At 56.7% G+C, this 18,880-nt stretch overlaps 1 protein-coding gene across 1 annotated transcript; it reads left to right on the top strand.

The window, feature by feature from the left end:
- The first annotated feature begins 82 nt into the window (after positions 1-82).
- NELFB (negative elongation factor complex member B) lies at positions 83-18,603 on the top strand. Its single transcript, XM_016962238.4, has 13 exons — positions 83-649; positions 945-1,108; positions 1,367-1,466; positions 1,863-2,093; positions 8,083-8,268; positions 9,291-9,403; positions 10,882-10,984; positions 11,336-11,431; positions 11,949-12,091; positions 12,234-12,340; positions 17,129-17,270; positions 17,554-17,662; positions 17,843-18,603. The coding sequence occupies exons 1-13, from the start codon at positions 98-100 to the stop codon at positions 17,987-17,989; spliced, it is 2,193 nt and encodes a 730-aa protein (XP_016817727.3). The 5' UTR covers positions 83-97; the 3' UTR covers positions 17,990-18,603.
- Positions 18,604-18,880: the final 277 nt, after the last annotated feature.

Below are 18,880 nucleotides of genomic sequence, written 5' to 3'. Positions count from 1 at the left end.
GCCCCTGCGGGGCAGAGGGGCGGGGAGCTCAACCCCCGGAAAAACGTCCCCGCGGCGCGTGGCTGCCGCGAGATCTGCAAGAGCGTTTTCCACGCTTATGTACACGAAATTCACTCGGCTGCGACGACGTCCGTTCCCGGAGCAGACGGACCCTGAGTCCGCCCCCCACGCTCTCACCCGCCCTCTTCTGCCAGAAACCCCGGGCGCGGGCGGGACCGGGTGGGCGCATGCGCGCTGGGCTGGCTGGGCGGGGTCTCTCGCGCCGGGTGAGGGCGCTGCTCCCAGGAACCTGCGCGCGGCCCCGGCGGCGTTTCCCGGGGGCCGGTTGGCGGGCGGACCTGGCCGGTGCGGGGCGGAAGTGGGCGGCTGCGGGACGCGCGCGGAGTCGCGCGGCGGGCGGGACCTGGCCGAGCTGGAGGGCGCCGGGGAGCGGGGCTCGGGCGGCCCCCGAGGCCCGGCGGAGCGGGCTTCTGGGGTGTCTGCGGCGGCGCCGGGGGAACGGGCTGGGGATGGGGCGCCTAGCCGGGCGGTGGCCGGGGCCTCGGCCATGTTCGCGGGGCTGCAGGACCTGGGCGTGGCCAACGGCGAGGACCTGAAGGAGACCCTGACCAACTGCACGGAGCCGCTCAAGGCCATCGAGCAGTTCCAGGTGGGGCGGCCCCCGGGGCGGGGGGAGCCCAGTTGGAGGGCCGGGCCGCCTGCTCGCGAGTCGGGCCTGGCGGAGGCGCCGGAAGTTTCCCGGCTTTCTGCTGGTGGCTGAGTCCTGTTCTGGGGGTGGAGTCCGGAGCCAGCACCCCTTTGCTGGACGGCTGGGTGGCTTTCGGTGGCTGCGGTTACCGCCAGCACGGCTGGGAACACCTGGGTGCGTGCCTCCCTGTGCTCTCAGGACCTCGGGGTGCCCGGGCGCACTGGGCTGCGTTTGAGGTTTCTCTTGGCTTCCTCAGACAGAGAATGGTGTGCTGCTGCCATCTCTTCAGTCAGCCCTCCCCTTCTTGGACCTGCACGGGACGCCGCGGCTGGAGTTCCACCAGTCGGTGTTCGATGAGCTGCGGGACAAGCTGCTAGAGCGAGTGTCAGCCATCGCTTCGGAGGGGAAGGCTGAGGAAAGGTGGGTCAGCGGGAGGGGTGGGCAGGTGAGATGTGCAGCCGGCCTTTCAGCCTTGGATCGACTCAGGGGCATTTATTGTCCTTTTGGCTCCACATCCTTGCTCCCAGAGGTGGCCTGGGCCTGTGTCTGAGTGACTCCTTGACCCATGTGTCCTGGGCGTGGAGGCTTGGCCTGGTAGCTGTTATCTGTGTAGGGACAGGCAGGTAGCTGCTGCGATTTGGCGCATCGCTGCACCATCAATCCTGTGAGTTGTTCCAGGTACAAGAAGCTGGAAGACCTTCTGGAGAAGAGCTTTTCTCTGGTGAAGATGCCGTCCCTGCAGCCCGTGGTGATGTGCGTCATGAAGCACCTGCCCAAGGTAGGGCCCCAACCCTAACCCTGATGGCGTGGACCGTCCGCCCACTCTCATGCCCTTGGTTAGTGGAAGTTCCGGTGGCCGCCTAGCTCCGGGAGCTTCCTGTGCTGCCTGCCCGAGTGCTGTCCATGGTGAGCTCTGTGCTGACTTCTCCCACATGAGCCGCGTGGAGACTGAACCTTAGCACTGGAGTTAGGGTGTGGGGCCCCTCCTGGGAAAGAGCTGTTGGTATTTAGCATGTCTGTCTGAACCTGCTGGGGCTGGGGAACCAGTCATAGATGCCCTGTGGGGTGGGGCTTAGCTCGAGGTGGTCTCTGGGGGGCTGAGGCCTCTTGGCTTGTCTCGAAGGAGACCCAGGGACACAGGTGCCACTCACAGGCAGCCTGTGGTGTCATGTAGGTTCCGGAGAAAAAACTGAAGCTGGTTATGGCTGACAAGGAGCTGTATCGAGCCTGCGCCGTGGAGGTGAAGCGGCAGATCTGGCAAGACAACCAGGCCCTCTTCGGGGACGAGGTTTCCCCACTGCTGAAGCAGTACATCCTGGAGAAGGAGAGCGCTCTCTTCAGTACAGAGCTCTCTGTCCTGCACAACTTCTTCAGTCCTTCCCCCAAGACCAGGCGCCAGGGCGAGGTGAGGGGACAGGCCGTGTGCGGGGTGGGGCACCTCTTGGGGATGCCACGGCTAGCGCCTTCAGCTGCCTGGGGATCAGCGCTCTGCTGCCCTGTGAATGATCGGGTGGTTCTGCTTCTTGGCTGGGTGGTGGGGGAGGGCTGGCTTGTACACGTGCTGGAAAGAGTTGGTTGTTTTTCTGTTTGCATTTTACTTTTCGTTAAAGTGATATATGGACAACATTTAAAATCTGCGGAAAGGCCGCTAATGTGAAGTTAATCCCCCCTCCCCTACTTTTTTTCTTTTTCTTTGAGACGGAGTCTCGCTCTGTTGCCCAGGCTGGAGTGCAGTGGTGTGATCTCGGCTCACTGCAAGCTCCCGGGTTCACTCCATTCTACTGCCTCAGTCTCCCGAGTAGCTGGGACTACAGGCGCCCACCACCATGCCTGGCTAATTTTTTTTCTTTTTTTTTTTTTTGAGACGGAGTTTCGCTGTTGTTGCCCAGGCTGGAGTGCAATGGCGTGATCTCGGCTCACCGCGACCTCCGCCTCCCAGGTTCAAGCAATTCTCCTGCCTCAGCCTCCCGAGTAGCTGGGATTACAGGCATGCATCACCACGCCCGGCTAATTTTGTATTTTTAGTAGAGATGGGATTTCTCCATGTTGGTCAGGCTGGTCTTGAACTCCTGACCTCAGGTGATCCGCCCCCCTCGGCCTCCCAAAGTGCTGGGATTACAGGGGTGAGCCACCGTGCCTGGCTTTTTTTCTTTTTTTTTCTTTTTTAAGAGACAGGGTCTCACTCTGTTGCACAGGCTGGAGTGCAGTGGCGTGATCACGACTCGCTGCAGCTTTGACTTCCTGAGCTAAAGTGATCTTCCTGAGTAGCTGGGACCACAGGCATGTGCCACCACACTGGGGCTACTTAAAAATACATATATTTTTTTGTAGAGGTGGGGTCTGGTTATGTTGCTCAGGCTGGTCTTCAACTCCTGGGCTGAAGCGATCCTCCCACATCAGCCTTCTAAAGTGCTGGGATTACAGACATGAGGCACCATGCCTAGCCGAGATCTCTTGGGTTTTTTTTTTTTTTTTTTTTTTGAGACAGGGTCTCACTCTGTCACCCAGGTTGGAGTACAGTGGCGTGATCGTGGCTCACTGCAGCCTCGACCTCCTGGACTCAAGCAATCCTCCTACCTCAGTCTCCTAAGCAGCCGGGACCACCGGTGTGTGACACCATGCCTGGCTAATTTGTATACTTTTTGCAGAGTTGGTGTTTCGCTATGTTGCCCAGGCTGGTCTCGAACTCCTGGGCTCAAGTAATCTGTCTGCACACCTCAGCCTCCTGAAGTGCTGGGATTATAGGTGTGAGCGACCACAACTGGTTGTGAGATTTTTTAATTAGCCAATTTTTTTTTTTTTTTTTTTTTGAGACAGAGTCTTGCTCTGTCACCCAGACTGGAGTGCAGGGCCTCGATCTCGGCTCACTGTAACCTCTGCCTCCTGAGTTCAAGCAATTCTCCTGCCTCGGCCTCTCGAGTAGCTGAGACTACAGGCGCGCCCCACCATGCTTGGCTAATTTTTGTATTTTTTTGTTTAGTACAGACAGGGTTTCACCATGTTGACCAGGCTGGTCTTGAACTCCTGACCTCAGGTGATCCGCCCACCTTGGCCTCCCAAAGTGCTGGGATTACAAGTGTGAGCCACTGCGCCCGGCCCTAACCAACTTTAAAGTAGCACTGTTCAGTGGAAAAAGCGAACTATAAGTTAAGATTTTTCAGCATCCACATTAAGAAAAAAAATGACATCAACTTCATTAATGTTTTCTTTGGTCCAGTATATCCAAAATATTATCTTTCAGCGTGTAATTCATGTGAAAGATTGGGCTGGGTACGGTGGCTCACGCCTGTACGCCTAGTACTTTGGGAGGCAGAGGTGGGAGGATTGCTTGAGCTTAGTAGTTAAAGACCAAAGGGAGACCTTGTCTCTACAAGAAAAAAAAATTAAGCTAAGCATGGTGGTGCGTACCTGTTGTCTCAACTACTCAGGAGGCTGAAGCAGGAGGATTGCTTAGGCCTTGGATATTGAGGCTGCAGTGAGGTATGATTGAGCCACTGCACTCCAACCTGGGCGACAGAGTGAGAGATCCTGTCTCAAAAGGGAAAAAAAAATATTGAGCTGTAATGCTTTTTGCGGGAGGATCACTAAGATTTGAAACCTGGTGAATCTTTCATGCTTAGAGCCCATCTGAACTACTGCACTTCAAACGCTGAGCAGTTAGTGTGGCTCTGGGTTCCCTTCGGGCCGTGGTTCCTGACCATGTGCGTGGGCAGCAGCAGGCTTGTTGGGGGTGGCAGTGCCACCTCTGTCCTCCCTTCCCTGTTTGTTTATTCCCAGTTAGGTCCTCCATGGGCCTTTTTCTTGTTCCATTGCTGTCAGACAGAGCCCTTGGACCCCTCTGCTAACTGTGGGGTGCCCTGCATTTCCCAGGCCTTTCTCCTATCCCCTGTCTCTTCTGATGACTTGGTGCTGCCTATACTGATTTCTGTCTGTGAGGGAAATCAGTCGGCTTGGTCGGCTTAGTCCTAGGTTGATTCTCTTTTATTTTTATTTTATTTTATTTTATTTTATGTATTTTTATTTATCTTGTTTTATTTTACTACTTTTTAAAATTTACTTTTTATTTTTTTATTATTTATTTATTTATTTTTTTGGAGACAGAGTCTTGCTCTGTCACCCAGGCTGGAGTGCAGTGGCACGATCTTGGCTCACTGCAAGCTCCGCCTCCCGGGTTCACTCCATTCTCCTGCCTCAGCCTCCCAAATAGCTGGGACTACAGGCGCCTGCCACCATGCCCGGCTAATTTTTTGTATTTTTTTTTTAGTAGAGACGGGGTTTCATGGTGTTAGTCAGGATGGTCTCAATCTCCTGACCTTGTGATCCACCTGCCTCGGCCTCCCAAAGTGTTGGGATTATGGGCGTGAGCCACCGTGCCTGGCCTATTTTTATTTTTATTTATTTTATTTTATTTTATTTTATTTTTGAGACAGAATCTTGCTCTGTTGCCCAGGCTGGAGTGCAGTGGCGCGATCTCGGCTCACTGCAAGCTCCGCCTCCCGGGTTCACTCCGTTCTCCTGCCTCAGCCTCCCGAGTAGCTGGGACTACAGGCGCCCACCACCACGCCCGGCTATTTTTTTTGTATTTTTAGTAGAGATGGGGTTTCACCGTGTTAGCCAGGATGGTCTCGATCTCCTGACCTCATGATCCACCCGCCTCGGCCTCCCAAAGTGCTGGGATTACGGGCGTGAGCCACTGAGACCGGCTATTTTATTTTATTAATTTTTTTAATTTTTAAAATTTATTTTTTTATTTTTCGTTTTTTTATTTATTTTATTTTAATTTTATATTTTGTTTTATTTTATTTTAGTTTTTTTTTTTTTTTTTTTTTTTTTTTGAGACGTAGTGTCCTTCTGTTGCCCAGGCTGGAGTGCAGTGGTGTGATCTCAGCTCACTGCAACCTCAGTCTCCCAGGTTCAAGTGATTCTCCTGCCTCAACCTCCCGAGTAGCTGGGATTATAGGCGCCCACCACCACGTCCGACTAATTTTTGTATTTTTAGTAGAGATGGGGTTTCACCATGTTGGCCAGGCTGTTCTCGAACTCCTGGCCTCAGGTAGTCCACCCACCTTGGGCTCCCAATTTGCTGCAATTACAGGTGTGAGCCACCGTGCCCAGCCCGATTCTCTTTTAAAAAGCTAAATTAGGCCGGGTGCGGTGGCTCACGCCTGTAATCCCAGCACTTTGGGAGGCAGAGGTGGGTGGATCACGAGGTCAGGAGTTCGAGACCAGCCTGACCAACATGGTAAAAACCCATCTCTACTAAAAATATGAAAATTAACCAGACCTGGTGGTGTGCGCCTGTAATCCCAGCTACTCAGGAGGCTGAGGCAGGAGAATCACTTGAACCCGGGAGGCGGAGGTTGCAGTTAGCCAAGATTGCACCACTGTACTAGGCGACAGAGTGAGACTCAGTCGCAAAAAAAAAGCCGGGCGCAGTGGCTCACGCCCGTAATCCCAGCACTTTGGGAGGCCGAGGCGGGTGGATCATGAGGTCAGGAGATCGAGACCATCCTGGCTAACATGGTGAAACCCCATCTACTAAAAATACAAAAAATTAGCCGGGCGTGGTGGTGGGTGCCTGTAGTCCCAGCTGCTCGGGAGGCCGAGGCAGGAGAATGGTGTGAACCTGGGAGGCGGAGCTTGCACTGAGCTGAGATCACGCCACTGCACTCCAGCCTGAGTAACAGAGCACGACTCGGTTTCAAAAAAAAAAAAAAGTAAAAAAAAAAAAAACTGGGTCAGGTGTGTGGCTCATGCCTGCAATCCTAGCACTTTGGGAGGCCGAGGCGGGTGGATCACCTGAGCTCAGAAGTTCAAGACCAGCCTGGGCAACATGGTGAAACTCGTCTCTATTACAATATAAAAAATTAGCCAGGCATGGCAGCTGGCGCCTGTAATCCCAACTACTTGGGAGGCTGAGGCTGAGACAGGAGAATAGCTTGAATCTGGGAGGTGGAGGTTGCAGTGAACCAAGATCTTGCCATTGCACTCCAGCCTGGGTGACAGCGCAAGACTCCGTCTCAAAAAAAAAAAAAAAAAAAAAATTGATTGGGTGTAGGGACCAGGCCCACAGGGTCGGTGGGTTTTTCTCCCCGTGTGCGGAGACGAGAGATTGTAGAAGTAAAGACACAAGACAGAGATGAAAAGACAGCTGGGCCCGGGGGACCATTACCACCAAGACGCGGAGACTGGTAGTGGCCCTGAATGCCAGGCTGCGCTGATGTTTATTGGATACAAGACAAAGAGGCAGGGTAAAGAGTGTGAGCCATCTCCAATGATAGGTAAGGTCACGTGGCTCACGTGTCCACTTGACAGGGGGCCCTTCCCTGCCTGGCAGCCTAGGCAGAGAGAGAGGAGAGAGAGAAACAGCTTATGCCATTATTTCTGCCTATCAGAGACTTTTAGTACTTTCACTAATTGACTACTGCTATCTAGAAGGCAGAGCCAGGTGTACAGGATGGAACATGAAGGCGGACTAGGAGCGTGACCACTGAAGCACAGCATCACAGGGAGACGGTTAGGCCTCCGGATAACTGCGGGCAGGTCTGACTGATGTCAGGCCCTCCACAAGAGTTGGAGGAGCAGAGTCTTCTCTAAACTCCCCTGGGGAAAGGGAGACTCCCTTTCCCTGTCTGCTAAGTAGCAGGTGTTTTTCCTTGACACTTACGCTACCGCTAGACCTCAGTCCGCCCCGCAACGGGCGTCGTCCGGGGCACTGGTGTTACCGCTAGACCAAGGAGCCCTCTGGTGGCCCTGTCCGGACGTAACAGAAGGCTCGCACTCTTGTCTTCTGGTCACTCCTCACTGTCCCCTCAGCTGCTATCTCTGTATGGCCTGGCTTTTCCTAGATTATGATTGTAGAGCGAGGATTAGTATAATATTGGAATAAAGAGTAATTGCTACAAGCTAATGACTAATATTCAAATATAATCATATCTATGATCTATATCTAGTATAACTATTCTTACATATTTTGTTATACTGGAACAGCTCGTGCCCTTGGTCTCTTTCCTCGGCACCTGGGTGGCTTGCCGCCCACAGTTGGGTGTCGTGGCATGCAATTGTAGTCCTAGCTACTTGGGAGGCTGAGGCAGGAGGATCACTTGAGCCAGGAGGTCAAGGCTGCAGTGAGCCACAGTTGCAGCAGTACACTCGAGCCTGGGCAACAGAGCAAGGCCTTGTCTCAAAAAAAGTAATAAAAGAAATAAAAATAACAGAACCTGCTACCATCAGACTGGGGGCCAATATCTAATGAGAGGAGGGAATGTTTTCTGCCAAAAAGTAGGAAGGACAGATGTCCAGAGAGAGGGCCGCGCTGTCGCCGGGCATGATGTCCCTGTGTCTGTGGCGGAGCCCAGGAGGGTCTGGGGGCCTGACAGTGCCTCTTGCTGCAGGTGGTGCAGCGGCTGACGCGGATGGTGGGGAAGAACGTGAAGCTGTACGACATGGTGCTGCAGTTTCTGCGCACGCTCTTCCTGCGCACGCGGAATGTGCACTACTGCACGCTGCGGGCTGAGCTGCTCATGTCCCTGCACGACCTGGACGTGGGTGAGATCTGCACCGTGGACCCGTGCCACAAGGTAGCACTGCGCTCCCTCCTTCCCCCCCGCCCTCCTGAAGGTAGTGCTGCCCTCCCTCCCTCCTTCCCTCCCACTCCCCGGCCCTCCCTCCTTCCCCCACTGCCCTCCTGAAGGTAGCGCTGCCCTCCCTCCCTCCCTCCTTCTCCCTTCTCCCCCACTCCCTGGCCCTCCCTCCTCCCCCTCCGCCCTCCTGAAGGTAGCGCTGCCCTCCCTCCCTCCTTCCCCCCAACTCCCCGGCCCTCTCTCCTTCCCCCTCTGCCCCTCCTGAAGGTAGCATTGCCCTCCCTCCTTCCCCCTGGCCCTCCCGGCTCCTCTCCTCTCCGTGGGTTTGGCTTGGCCGGGGACCACCTGGGCACCCTTCTCTCCCAAGCCTGTTTCCTGGGCTCTGGTCTTTCTGTCCTGTGTGCTGGCCCTTTGGCTCCTCTCCAGACCCTGATGGGGGAAGGAGGCTAGTCCCCTGCATCTGAGCCAGAGAGCTGGCCGTTCCCGGGGACTCCCTTGCCCCGTCCAGCCCTTTCTGTGTTCCCGAGGGCTGTATGACCTACGGGCTGGACCTTGACCATTGCCCCAGCTTCCTCCCATCTTTCCACCTGGCCTGTGGCCCTCCCCTTCCCCAGAACCCTGGGTGCTGCTTGTTGGCCAGGTACCAAGTGCTCTAGGAACGGGGTTTCCCTTCATACGGACCCTCCAGCCCTAGGACCATCTTTCCGGGACTCGGGAGTCACCCTCCGAGGCTTCCATTGCTTGGAGTGCTGCAGTGGCCACCCCCACACTCAGGGTGCCATGAAAGAGTCCGTTTTTAGAAAGAAACATCATCACTTTCTCCACCGCTGTCCTGACCCTGCTGCTTTGGCCGGGAGGTGTGGGGAACACTGCACCGTCAGGATGACTGGTGCCTGCTGCCGCCCCCCACAGCAGCTATGATTGAACAAGAGGCCAGGGCCTGGGGCTGTGTTTGGGGCCTGGGTCTCTGGTCATCCTGGGAGGTTTGGGCTGGTCCCGACCGTGCTTCCTCCTTGCAGTTCACCTGGTGCCTGGACGCCTGCATCCGAGAGCGGTTCGTGGACAGCAAGAGGGCGCGGGAGCTGCAGGGGTTTCTCGATGGCGTCAAGAAGGGCCAGGAGCAGGTGCTGGGGTGAGGGTCGGCTCCACGAGGCCTCTGCCCCTCAGGGCCCTGCGTGCATCCGGTCTGCGCTCGCTGTGTTTTGCCGTGGGTAGCAGGCGTTTATTCCCGGATGTTGCTTTTTCTTTTGTTTTTTTCGAGACAGAGTCTCGTTCTGTAGCCCAGGATGGAGTGCAGTGGTGCAATCTCTGCTCACTGCAACCTCCGCCTCCTAGGTTTAAGCCATTCTCCTGCCTCAGCCTCCCAAGTAGCTGGGATTACAGGCACGCGCCACTGCGCTCAGGTAATTTTTGTATTTTTTAGTAGAGACAGGGTTTCACCATGTTGGCCAGGCTTGTCTTGAACTCCTGACCTCAGGTGATCCACCCGCCTCAGCCTTCCAAAGTGCTGGGATTACAGGCATGCGCCACCGTGCCTGGCCTCCTGGATGTTTCAGTAGAGCTATGCCGGGCACTGCTGGCCCACAGCTTAGGGACATGGTTGTCGGGATGTGTGTGGGTAGCAAAGTCTCCCTCCTCAACTCTGCATTCTGGAGCCAGGCCCGGGGGCTGGGGTCTGGTGTCTGCAGTGGCGTGGGGTCAGCCTCTGAGCTGAGGGGCATCCATTGGCATTTGCTTTCCAGCATCCTCCGGCTGGTGTATAGACACAGTGCTGCCTGACCCTGCCTTTGCCACTTTTTTTCTTCCTTTTTTTTTTTTTTTTTTTTTTTCTGAGACAGGGTCTCTGTCACCCAGGCTTTAGTGCAGTGGTACAGTCTCCCTCAACCTCCTGGGCATTGATCCTGCTGTCTCCGCCTCCCAAAGTGCTGGGATTACAGGCACACACCACTGCGCCTGGCCGATTTTTGTTATCTTTAGTAGAGATGGGATTTCACCACCTCGCCCAGGCTAGTCTCAAACAAGCAATCCACCGGCCTCAGCATCCCAAAGTGCTGGGATGACAGGCATGAGCCACCACACCCAGCCTTTTTTTTGTTTGTTTTTTTAACTTTTTAATTTGAAAAATCTTTGAATACATTAAGGACAAATTGCAAACCTTAAGCTTTTTTTTTTTTTTTTTTTTTGAGACGGAGTCTCGCTCTCTTGCCCAGGCTGGAGTGCAGTGACGCGATCCTGGCTCATTGCAAGCTCCGCCTCCCGGGTTCAAGTGATTCTCCTGCCTCAGCCTCCCGTGTAGCTGGGACCACAGGCGACCGCCACCACACCTGGCTAATTTTTTGTATTTTTGGTAGAGACAGGGTTTCACTTTGTTAGCCAGGCTGGTCTCAGTCTCCTGACCTGGTGATCCATCCGCCTCGGCCTGCCAAAGTGCTGGGATGACAGGCTGAGCCGCCGCGCCCGGCCATCCTTAAGCTTTTTGTAAGAAACCCAGCATGTGATGGGCACCTGCTGCCAGTCCTGAATTCAGCCTAGGCCACCCCTCCTGAGGACTGTGCCGCTGAAGGGAGGGGCAACAGGCGTCGCATTAACGCCAAGGCGGCCTCCTTCCAGGGACCTGTCCATGATCCTGTGTGACCCCTTCGCCATCAACACGCTGGCACTGAGCACAGTCAGGCACCTGCAGGAGCTGGTCGGCCAGGAGACGCTGCCCAGGGTGAGTGTGGGCTTGGCCAGCAGCTGTCCTGGCCATGCGGCCACTCCGCTGGCTGCTCTGGGTGGTCAGGGTGTGGACAGCAGCGGCCAGGTGGAGGCAGCTGTTGGGGCCCTGTGGCCGCCCTGCTGGCTGCTCTGGTGGTCGGGGATGTGGACTGCAGTGGCCCAGGTAGAGGCATGTGCTTCCCCGCTGTGAGACTGCGTTTCACCCTGTGTGTGGGGCTGGTGATCGCAGTCGTGTGGTCCTGGCCATGGGCACCAGAGATCCTGCTGAGTAACGAGTAGGGTCAGAGGAGCTCCATGGCCAGGACACAGCTGCTTGGGAGAGGCGCTGAGCCCGTCCTCCCTACAGGACAGCCCCGACCTCCTGCTGCTGCTCCGGCTGCTGGCGCTGGGCCAGGGAGCCTGGGACATGATCGACAGCCAGGTCTTCAAGGAGCCCAAGATGGTAACGAGCCTCCTGTGGGGGCTGCCAGTTTCCCACGAGGGGTTGTGGGCTGGAAGTGGGGTGGAGGGGGAGGCGCTAGCAAGGTGATTGTGGAGGCCCCTTTGGTCCCAAAGCTTCCTTCCTGGAGCTGCCCACCTTCCTTTTGGGAAAATGCCCACCAGGGAGGTTCTGGGGTGTCTCCGTGGACCCTGGCTGGTTCTGGGGTGTCTCCATGGCCCGTGGCTGGTTCTGGGGTGTCTCCGTGGACCATGGCTTGTTCTGGGGGTGTCTCCATGGACCATGGCTGGCCACAGGTGGTGACTACTCCATGTGGGTCCAGACCCAGAAGGGGGTTTGAGGAGATGGCCTGGGTGGGGGACTCGGGAGGTGGGAAGAAGGACCTGGGGACCTGGAGAGGAGGGAGGGTCGGTGAGGTATCTGGGGGAGTGGGAGGGCCAGGGGCAGGGTGTGTGTCACGTCGGGTTGGGGTGGGGCAGGGCCCGGGCCCGCGCCCGCTCATGGCCTCCCCTCCTCGTAGGAGGTAGAGCTCATCACCAGGTTCCTCCCGATGCTCATGTCCTTCCTGGTGGATGACTACACTTTCAATGTGGATCAGAAACTTCCAGCTGAGGAGAAAGCCCCAGTCTCATATCCAAACACACTTCCCGAAAGCTTCACTAAGTACGGGCTGTAGGGCCATGGTGCAGGGGTGGCCGTGGCGCAGGGATGGCACTGTTGCCCAGGGGGCTGCCTCAGGGCTGGGCAGGGGTCGGTGTGGGGCTGAGGTGGGGCTGAGGTGGGGCTGATGGCGCCCCGGGCGCAGGTTTCTGCAGGAGCAGCGCATGGCCTGCGAGGTGGGGCTGTACTACGTCCTGCACATCACCAAGCAGAGGAACAAGAACGCGCTCCTCCGCCTGCTGCCGGGGCTGGGTAAGTCCTGACGGGCGGTGCCTGGCTGTGTCTTCCTTGCGGCAGCTGCCGTATGCAGTCCTGCCCAGGGTGCGGGCCCCAGGGCCCCCAGGAGCTGCCTTGTCTCCCCAGCCCACCTCCAACTTTGCTAGCTTTGTTTTCACCTTTTGTTTTTTTTTTTGAGATGGAGTCTTGCTCTGTCGCCCAGGCTGGAGTGCAGTGGTGCAACCTCAGCTCACTGAAGCCTCTGCCTCCTAGGTTCAAGTGATTCCTCGTGCCTCACCCTCCTGAGTAGCTGGGATTACAGGCGCGTGCCACCATGCCAGGCTAATTTTTGTATTTTTAGTAGAGACGGGGTTTCTCCATGTTGGTTGGGCTGGTCTCGAACTCCTGACTTCATGATCCGCCCGCCTCGGCCTCCCAAAGTGTTGGGATGACAGGTGTGAGCCACCGCTCCCAGCCTCGTTTTCACTTTTACTTTTGTTCGTAGTTTATTTTACTAGGAAAGGGAGAGGGAGTTCAACTTTGTGCTTTCCCACAAAAAGGTGATGTAAGAGCTGTCTTTATTTCATCCTAACTGGCGAGGGGCTTGGGACCCCTCAGGTGCTCAGAGAATGGAGCAAAGGGGAGGGAGAGAGATCCCCTGCCCCAGTGCCCCACCCCACGTGGTGACAGGCCCACTTCCTCCTGGGGGCCTTGACGGGGGAGGGGTTGTTGCAAGCCAGGAAGAAGAGGAAGGGTCCAAATGGGCGCCTTCAAGAGTAGAGCTGCCAGGTCCCCTGGGAGATGGGGCCTCTTTAGCCTGCTGTGGGTCCCGTGGGAGATGGGGCCTCTTTAGCCTTGCGGTACCCACTGTGACACAGACCCTGGGCTCTTCCTTGCTGACTCAGGCCTTGTCTGGGGTTTGCTGTCTTAGTCCACATTATGCTGCTCTAACAGAGACTTGAGACTGAGTAGTGTAGAAAGGGCAGGGACGGCCGGGCACGGTGGCTCAGGCCTGTAATCCCAGTGCTTTGGGAGGCTGAGGCGGGCGGATCACGAGGTCAGGAGTTCAAGACCAGTCTGGCCAACATGGTGAAACCCTGTCTCTACTAAAAAAATACAAAAATTGGTTGGGCATGGTGGTGGGTGCCTGTAATCTCAGCTACTTGGGAGGCTGAAGCAGGAGAATCCCTTGAACCTGGGAGGTGGAGGTTGCAGTGAGTGGAGATTGCACTATTGCACTCCAGCCCAGGCGACAGAGCGAGACTCCGTCTCAAAAAAACAAAGAGCAGGGACTTCTCCCAGTTCTGCGAGCTGGGATGGGAAGTCCAAGGTCAAGGGGCCTGCATCTGGCTGGGGCTTTTTGCTGTGTCATCCCATGGTGGAAGGCAGAGGGCAAGAGAGCACGGGCAGGGGAGACAGACAGACACAGACAGAGATGAGAGACAGAGACACACAGACCAAGATGAGAGACAAAGATGAGAGACACAGAGACAGAGATGAGAGACAGAGAGATGAGAGACAGATAAGAGAGACAGAGACAGGAGAGACATGGAGACAGACAGATGAGAGACAGAGCTAGAGATGAGACACAGACAGACGGAGACAGAGAAGGGGCCACACTTACCCTTTTATCAGGAGCCACTCCTGTGCTAACAGCGAGAACGCTTTGGTGAGGACGGAGCCCTCACGACCTCAGCAGTGTTGCGTTGGGGATCAGGTTTCCGATGGTGAACTTGGGGACACGTCCACACCACAGCACGTGCCTATTGTGTTTCTCGGTGGCTGGTGTGTTTGAGGATGGCGCGTGCATGCGTTTTCCAGCTTTCTTTGTGGAGGAAGTTACCTGTGGGTATTAACCTGTCCCCAGCCACCCTCTCACTGAGCTTGGGTTGCCTGGGCCTGGGTTTCCTGTTGTTGCTGGAACGAATGACCACAGACAGTGGCATTAGACAGCGCAGGCAGACATGACCTCCTGGGCTTCTGCGGGTGCCAACACTGCCGCTCCTTCTGGAGGCTCAGGGAGGCTCTTGAGGGCATTGGGACATCGTGCTGCCGGCCACCGGGCAGAGCCGGTTTGTTTATTTTTTGAGACTTCCGGGAACATAGTTATAAATAACTTTAATTTGCCTTGGCCTGCCCACTGCAGTACAGTCACGTGTCACATAACATTCTGTCTACCGTGGACCACATATACGACCACGCGGTCACATAAGCTGACAATACTGTATTTTTACTCCACTTTCTCTATTTAGATACACAGTCAGTTGCCATTGTGTCCCAGCAGCCTTCAGTACTCAGTACAGCCATGTGCTGTGCAGGTGTCTAGCTCAGGGGCATGAGGCCATGGCCCAGCCCAGTGTGCAGTGGGTGGCACCTTCTGGATTTGTGTCAGTCACTGTGGAGTTCGCACAATGACAGACTCACCTGGGAGGCCTTCCGTGCGCTTCTGTTTCTTTCTCTCATTTGATTGTGGCTAGAAACAGGCTGGGAACCAGGAGTGCAGCTTCTCGGAGTACGTGGCTGCCCCACGGGGTGGGATGTGCATTTTCAGTCACATTTGGGGAGAGCACGCTTGTTCTTAAGTTTTTAGTGGGTTCTAATAAGAATGGATGTTGATTTTTAGAATTCTCCCCTGTTTATTTTTTAACATTTTGTGGTGGGAATTTGTGAAAGAATACGAAGTCAAGAGCATGGTACAGTGAGGACCCAGCACCATCTCCAACCTCCCCGGGGTCCACGTGGGGTCTGCGCGTGGCCGCCTGTCCCTCAGCACGATGTCTGGGTGTAAATCTGAGACATCACAGCATGCAGGCTGCAGACGTAGGCATCTCTACAAAAGAAGGATGCGTTTACAGGAGAATCGCTTGAACCTGGGAGGCAGAGGTTGCAGTGAATCGAGATCACGGCACTGCCCTCCAGCCTGGGCGACAAAGCCAGACTCCGTCTCAAAAAAAAAAAAAAAGGGGCGGGGAGCCGGGCTCGGTGGCTCATGCCTGTAATCCTAGCACTTTGGGAGGCCAAGGCGGGTGGATCACCTGAGGTCAGGAGTTCCAGACCAGCCTGGCCAACATGGTGGAATCCCATCTCTATTAAAAATACAGAAATTAGCCACGTGTGTGACGCATGCCTGTAGTCCCAGCTACTCGGGAGGGTGAGGCAGGAGAATCGCTTGAACCCAGGAGGCAGAGGTTGCAGTGAGCCGAGATTGCACCACTGCACTCCAGCCTGGGTGAAAGAGCGAGACTCCGTCTCAAAAAAAAAAAAAAACAAAAAACAAGACTGTCTTTAAATGCCTTTAAAAAACTGGCCAGGCATGGTGGCTCACCTTGTAATCCCAGTGCTTTGGGAGGCCGAGGCGGGCGGATCACCTGAGGTCAGGAGTTCCAGACCAGCCTGGCCAATGTGGCGAAACCCCATCTCTACTAAAAATAGAAAAATTAGCCCGGCGCGGTGGCGCACGCGTGTAATCCCAGCTGAGGGAGGCTGAGGCAGAAGGATCGCTTGAACCCGGGAGGTGGAGGTTGCAGTGAGCTGAGATTGCACTGCTGCACTCCAGCCTGGCTAACAGAGTGAGACTCTTCTCAAAAAAAATAAAAACCAGTGACCACGGACCATGGGCCACTGTCACATCTGAGCCAGGTTCACTGCTGCTCCTCTGCCGACTGACTGCCTGACAGTGGCTGCGCTTCTCCAGGTGTCTCCTGCCTGCTGTGTGGACGGTCCCGTCAGGGTTGGGATGCGCCTGCTGTCCTCTCTCCTGTCTCGCAGTCTTGGGTTCCCCGGAGTTGCAGGAATCAGGGCATTTGCCCAGTGGGGCCTTGCTGCTGGATCCCCTGGTCGGGACTGTGTGCCTGCCATGTGTCCCGTGGCCACCTGGCCATGTGGCCGCCCAAGGCCCTGCGAGATGTGGCAGGCAGGCACCTCAGGGGCCTGGGTCTCCTGGAAATGTTTCTGTCACTCTGTGGGCGCAGGTGGTGCCAGCTGGGTTGTCCTCGGAAAGGCCCCATCCGGGATACTAGGAAGGCCATCCTCAACCCGTCCGCACACATCACCTCCATGTGGCCTGGCCACAGCTCCTTCAGGCATCAGTCTGCAGGCGGCCGCCCTCCCTCCCTGCAGGGGCCCCGTGTGGGGCGTTGTGCTGGCTCTTGGCAAACGTCTGCCAGCACCGTGGCTTCTGTGCCGCGGTCGCACGTGAGGCATCTGTGGGCACGAATGCTGTCTTTGTTGTGTTTTGGTGTCTGGCTTCAGAAAAGAATGTGGAAGAGTTTCGTTCTCTTTCCTGTGGTTCAGTGTAGCTGGCAGTCAGGGAGAACTCTCTGCAGCCGGCGCCGGCCCTGTATTTGTTAGGCTTGTTTCTCCTGGGCTCGGCTACTGGGCAAGGTCTTTTGGGACTGGAGGAGCACCTCGTTTTTCTGTCTCCTTCTCCCTCTACCCTCCTCCTGTCCCCAGGCCGTCTCCCGCTTCCTCCACCCTCCTCCTGTCCCCGGGCTGTCTCCCCCTCCCTCCACCCTCCTCCTGTCCCCGGGCTGTCTCCCCCTCCCTCCACCCTCCTCCTGTCCCCGGGCTGTCTCCCCCTCTCTCCACCCTCCTGTCCCTGGGCTGCAGCTCTGCTTCCCTGCCACAGGTCCCACCCCCCGCCTGCCTCTGTCCACTTCCCACCCCCCTCTTCACCTGCTGAGACCCTGTGCTTCTCATCTCAGAACAACCGAGAACTCTCATGTGAGCACCCCCAGAAGTAGGTTCTGAGGTCTTTGAGGACAAGAGTGCCCTCTGGGGTGGGCAGGGTGAGTGGCACTGGGCTGATGCCTGCTGTGTCTGCAGTGGAGACCTTTGGCGACTTGGCCTTTGGCGACATCTTCCTCCACCTACTCACGGGCAACCTTGCGCTGCTGGCCGACGAATTTGCCCTTGAGGACTTCTGCAGCAGCCTCTTCGATGGCTTCTTCCTCACCGCCTCTCCAAGGTAGGCCTGCTGGGTACCATCCGGCCCGCTCTGTCCTCTGAGCTCTTGTCTGTAGCAGCCTGAGAGGTGGCTGCTGTCCCCAGCCTGGGGCGGAGGGTCCGCAGGTGGGTCTGTTGGGCACCAGGGCTCGCATGTGGCCCTGCAGGGTGCCTGGGCACAGCTGGGAGGGTCCCAAAGGCTGGCCATGTCCTGTCTCCAGGGGCCTTGGCCACCTGCATCCGGGCTGGGCCTGGACAGACAGCAGGGCCTGCCTCCTGCCCCAGCCCTGCACGGCCTTTTCCAGGAAGGAGAACGTGCACCGGCACGCGCTGCGGCTCCTCATTCACCTGCACCCCAGGGTGGCCCCGTCTAAGCTGGAGGCGTTGCAGAAGGCCCTGGAGCCTACAGGCCAGGTGGGTGCCCGGGGGGGCTGCGTCTGAAGGCACCTGGTCCCTACCAGCCCGTCCCTACCAGCCCGTGTGTGCTTGCCAAGCTGCCCTTGCGGTGCTTGTGTGTGGTCGGTGGGCAACCACCCCTGTGCCCCCTGGGCCTGCCCATGCGCCTCGCCTGCCCCATGGTGTGGTTCCCCACAGAGCGGAGAGGCAGTGAAGGAGCTTTACTCCCAGCTCGGCGAGAAGCTGGAACAGCTGGACCACCGGAAGCCCAGCCCAGCACAGGCTGCGGAGACACCGGCCCTGGAGCTGCCCCTCCCCAGCGTGCCCGCCCCTGCCCCGCTCTGAGGGCCCTCCAGACCTGCTCGGGTGCCGGGGCCATGCCGAGTCGCGGCCCTGCTCAGCCGGAAGAGGCTCCCGGACCTGGATGTACAGGGCAGTCTCTCCTCCCGGGGCTATGGCTGGGCCTGTCCTGCCGTCATGGCCCCCTGCTTCCTGCTCCTTGGAGCTGGCTCCCGGACCTTGCCCGCCATCCACGCAGTGGCTCCGAGGGCAGAGCCTCTCCTTGTACTTTGGCAGCCATAGAAAGCGTGCTCATTTTCTGTTTTCCTGTGTTAGGAAAAAACCACCTGTTTTCCAAGGGGAGAGGGTGGGGCCTGAGGGTGGGGGCGGGGCCTCTTCATTGGCCCAGCTTGGCGAAAGTGAGGCACACTGCTTACTGCCTTGGGGTTGTGGAGATGGACCCGTGACCTCGTGGAGGCCGTGTGGGGGCAGCAGCCTGGCCTGTGCCATGGTGGGTGTCCTGGGGCCTGTGTGGAGGGAGCCACCTCACCCTGCAGCCCAGGTCGCAGGTGTGGCCTTGTTTCTCCTTGCCCAGCAGTGCTGCCTTCAGCGGCCATGACGGGGCCAGCTGGACACACGGTGAGATTTTCTCGTATGTAAATAAAAGGCATTTTGGTAAACGTGGAGGCTGAGATGTCTCTGTGCCTGCCCTGAGGTTGGATGCAGCTCAGATGGACACAGGCATTTGTGCTATGGAGCCAATACTTGGGGCTTTGTGGGCCACAGCCTCTCTGGACTGCTCAGCCCTGTCTGTGACCAGCAGCTGGGGACGATATAATAATTTCTGGGGGAGGTTGATATAATAATTTCTGGGGGAGGTTGATGTAATTTCTGGGGGAGGTTGATGTAATTTCTGGGGGAGGTTGATGTAATTTCTGGGGGAGGTTGATATAATTT

Source organism: Pan troglodytes, chromosome 11, assembly GCF_028858775.2.
Source record: "Pan troglodytes isolate AG18354 chromosome 11, NHGRI_mPanTro3-v2.0_pri, whole genome shotgun sequence".
Lineage (NCBI taxonomy): Eukaryota > Metazoa > Chordata > Mammalia > Primates > Hominidae > Pan > Pan troglodytes.
Note: the sequence above shows the minus strand (reverse complement) of the source record. Positions and strands in the feature narration are given on the sequence as shown.

What these genes read in the sequence shown, in the direction of transcription:
- NELFB (XM_016962238.4), top strand. Translation starts at nt 98, where the DNA reads ATGTACACGAAATTCACTCGGCTGCGACGACGTCCGTTCCCGGAGCAG. An exon ending in TTCCTCACCGCCTCTCCAAG is followed by an intron (nt 17,271 to 17,553) that starts GTAGGCCTGCTG and finishes GGCCTTTTCCAG; the next exon opens with GAAGGAGAACGTGCACCGGC. An exon ending in CCCTGGAGCCTACAGGCCAG is followed by an intron (nt 17,663 to 17,842) that starts GTGGGTGCCCGG and finishes GGTTCCCCACAG; the next exon opens with AGCGGAGAGGCAGTGAAGGA.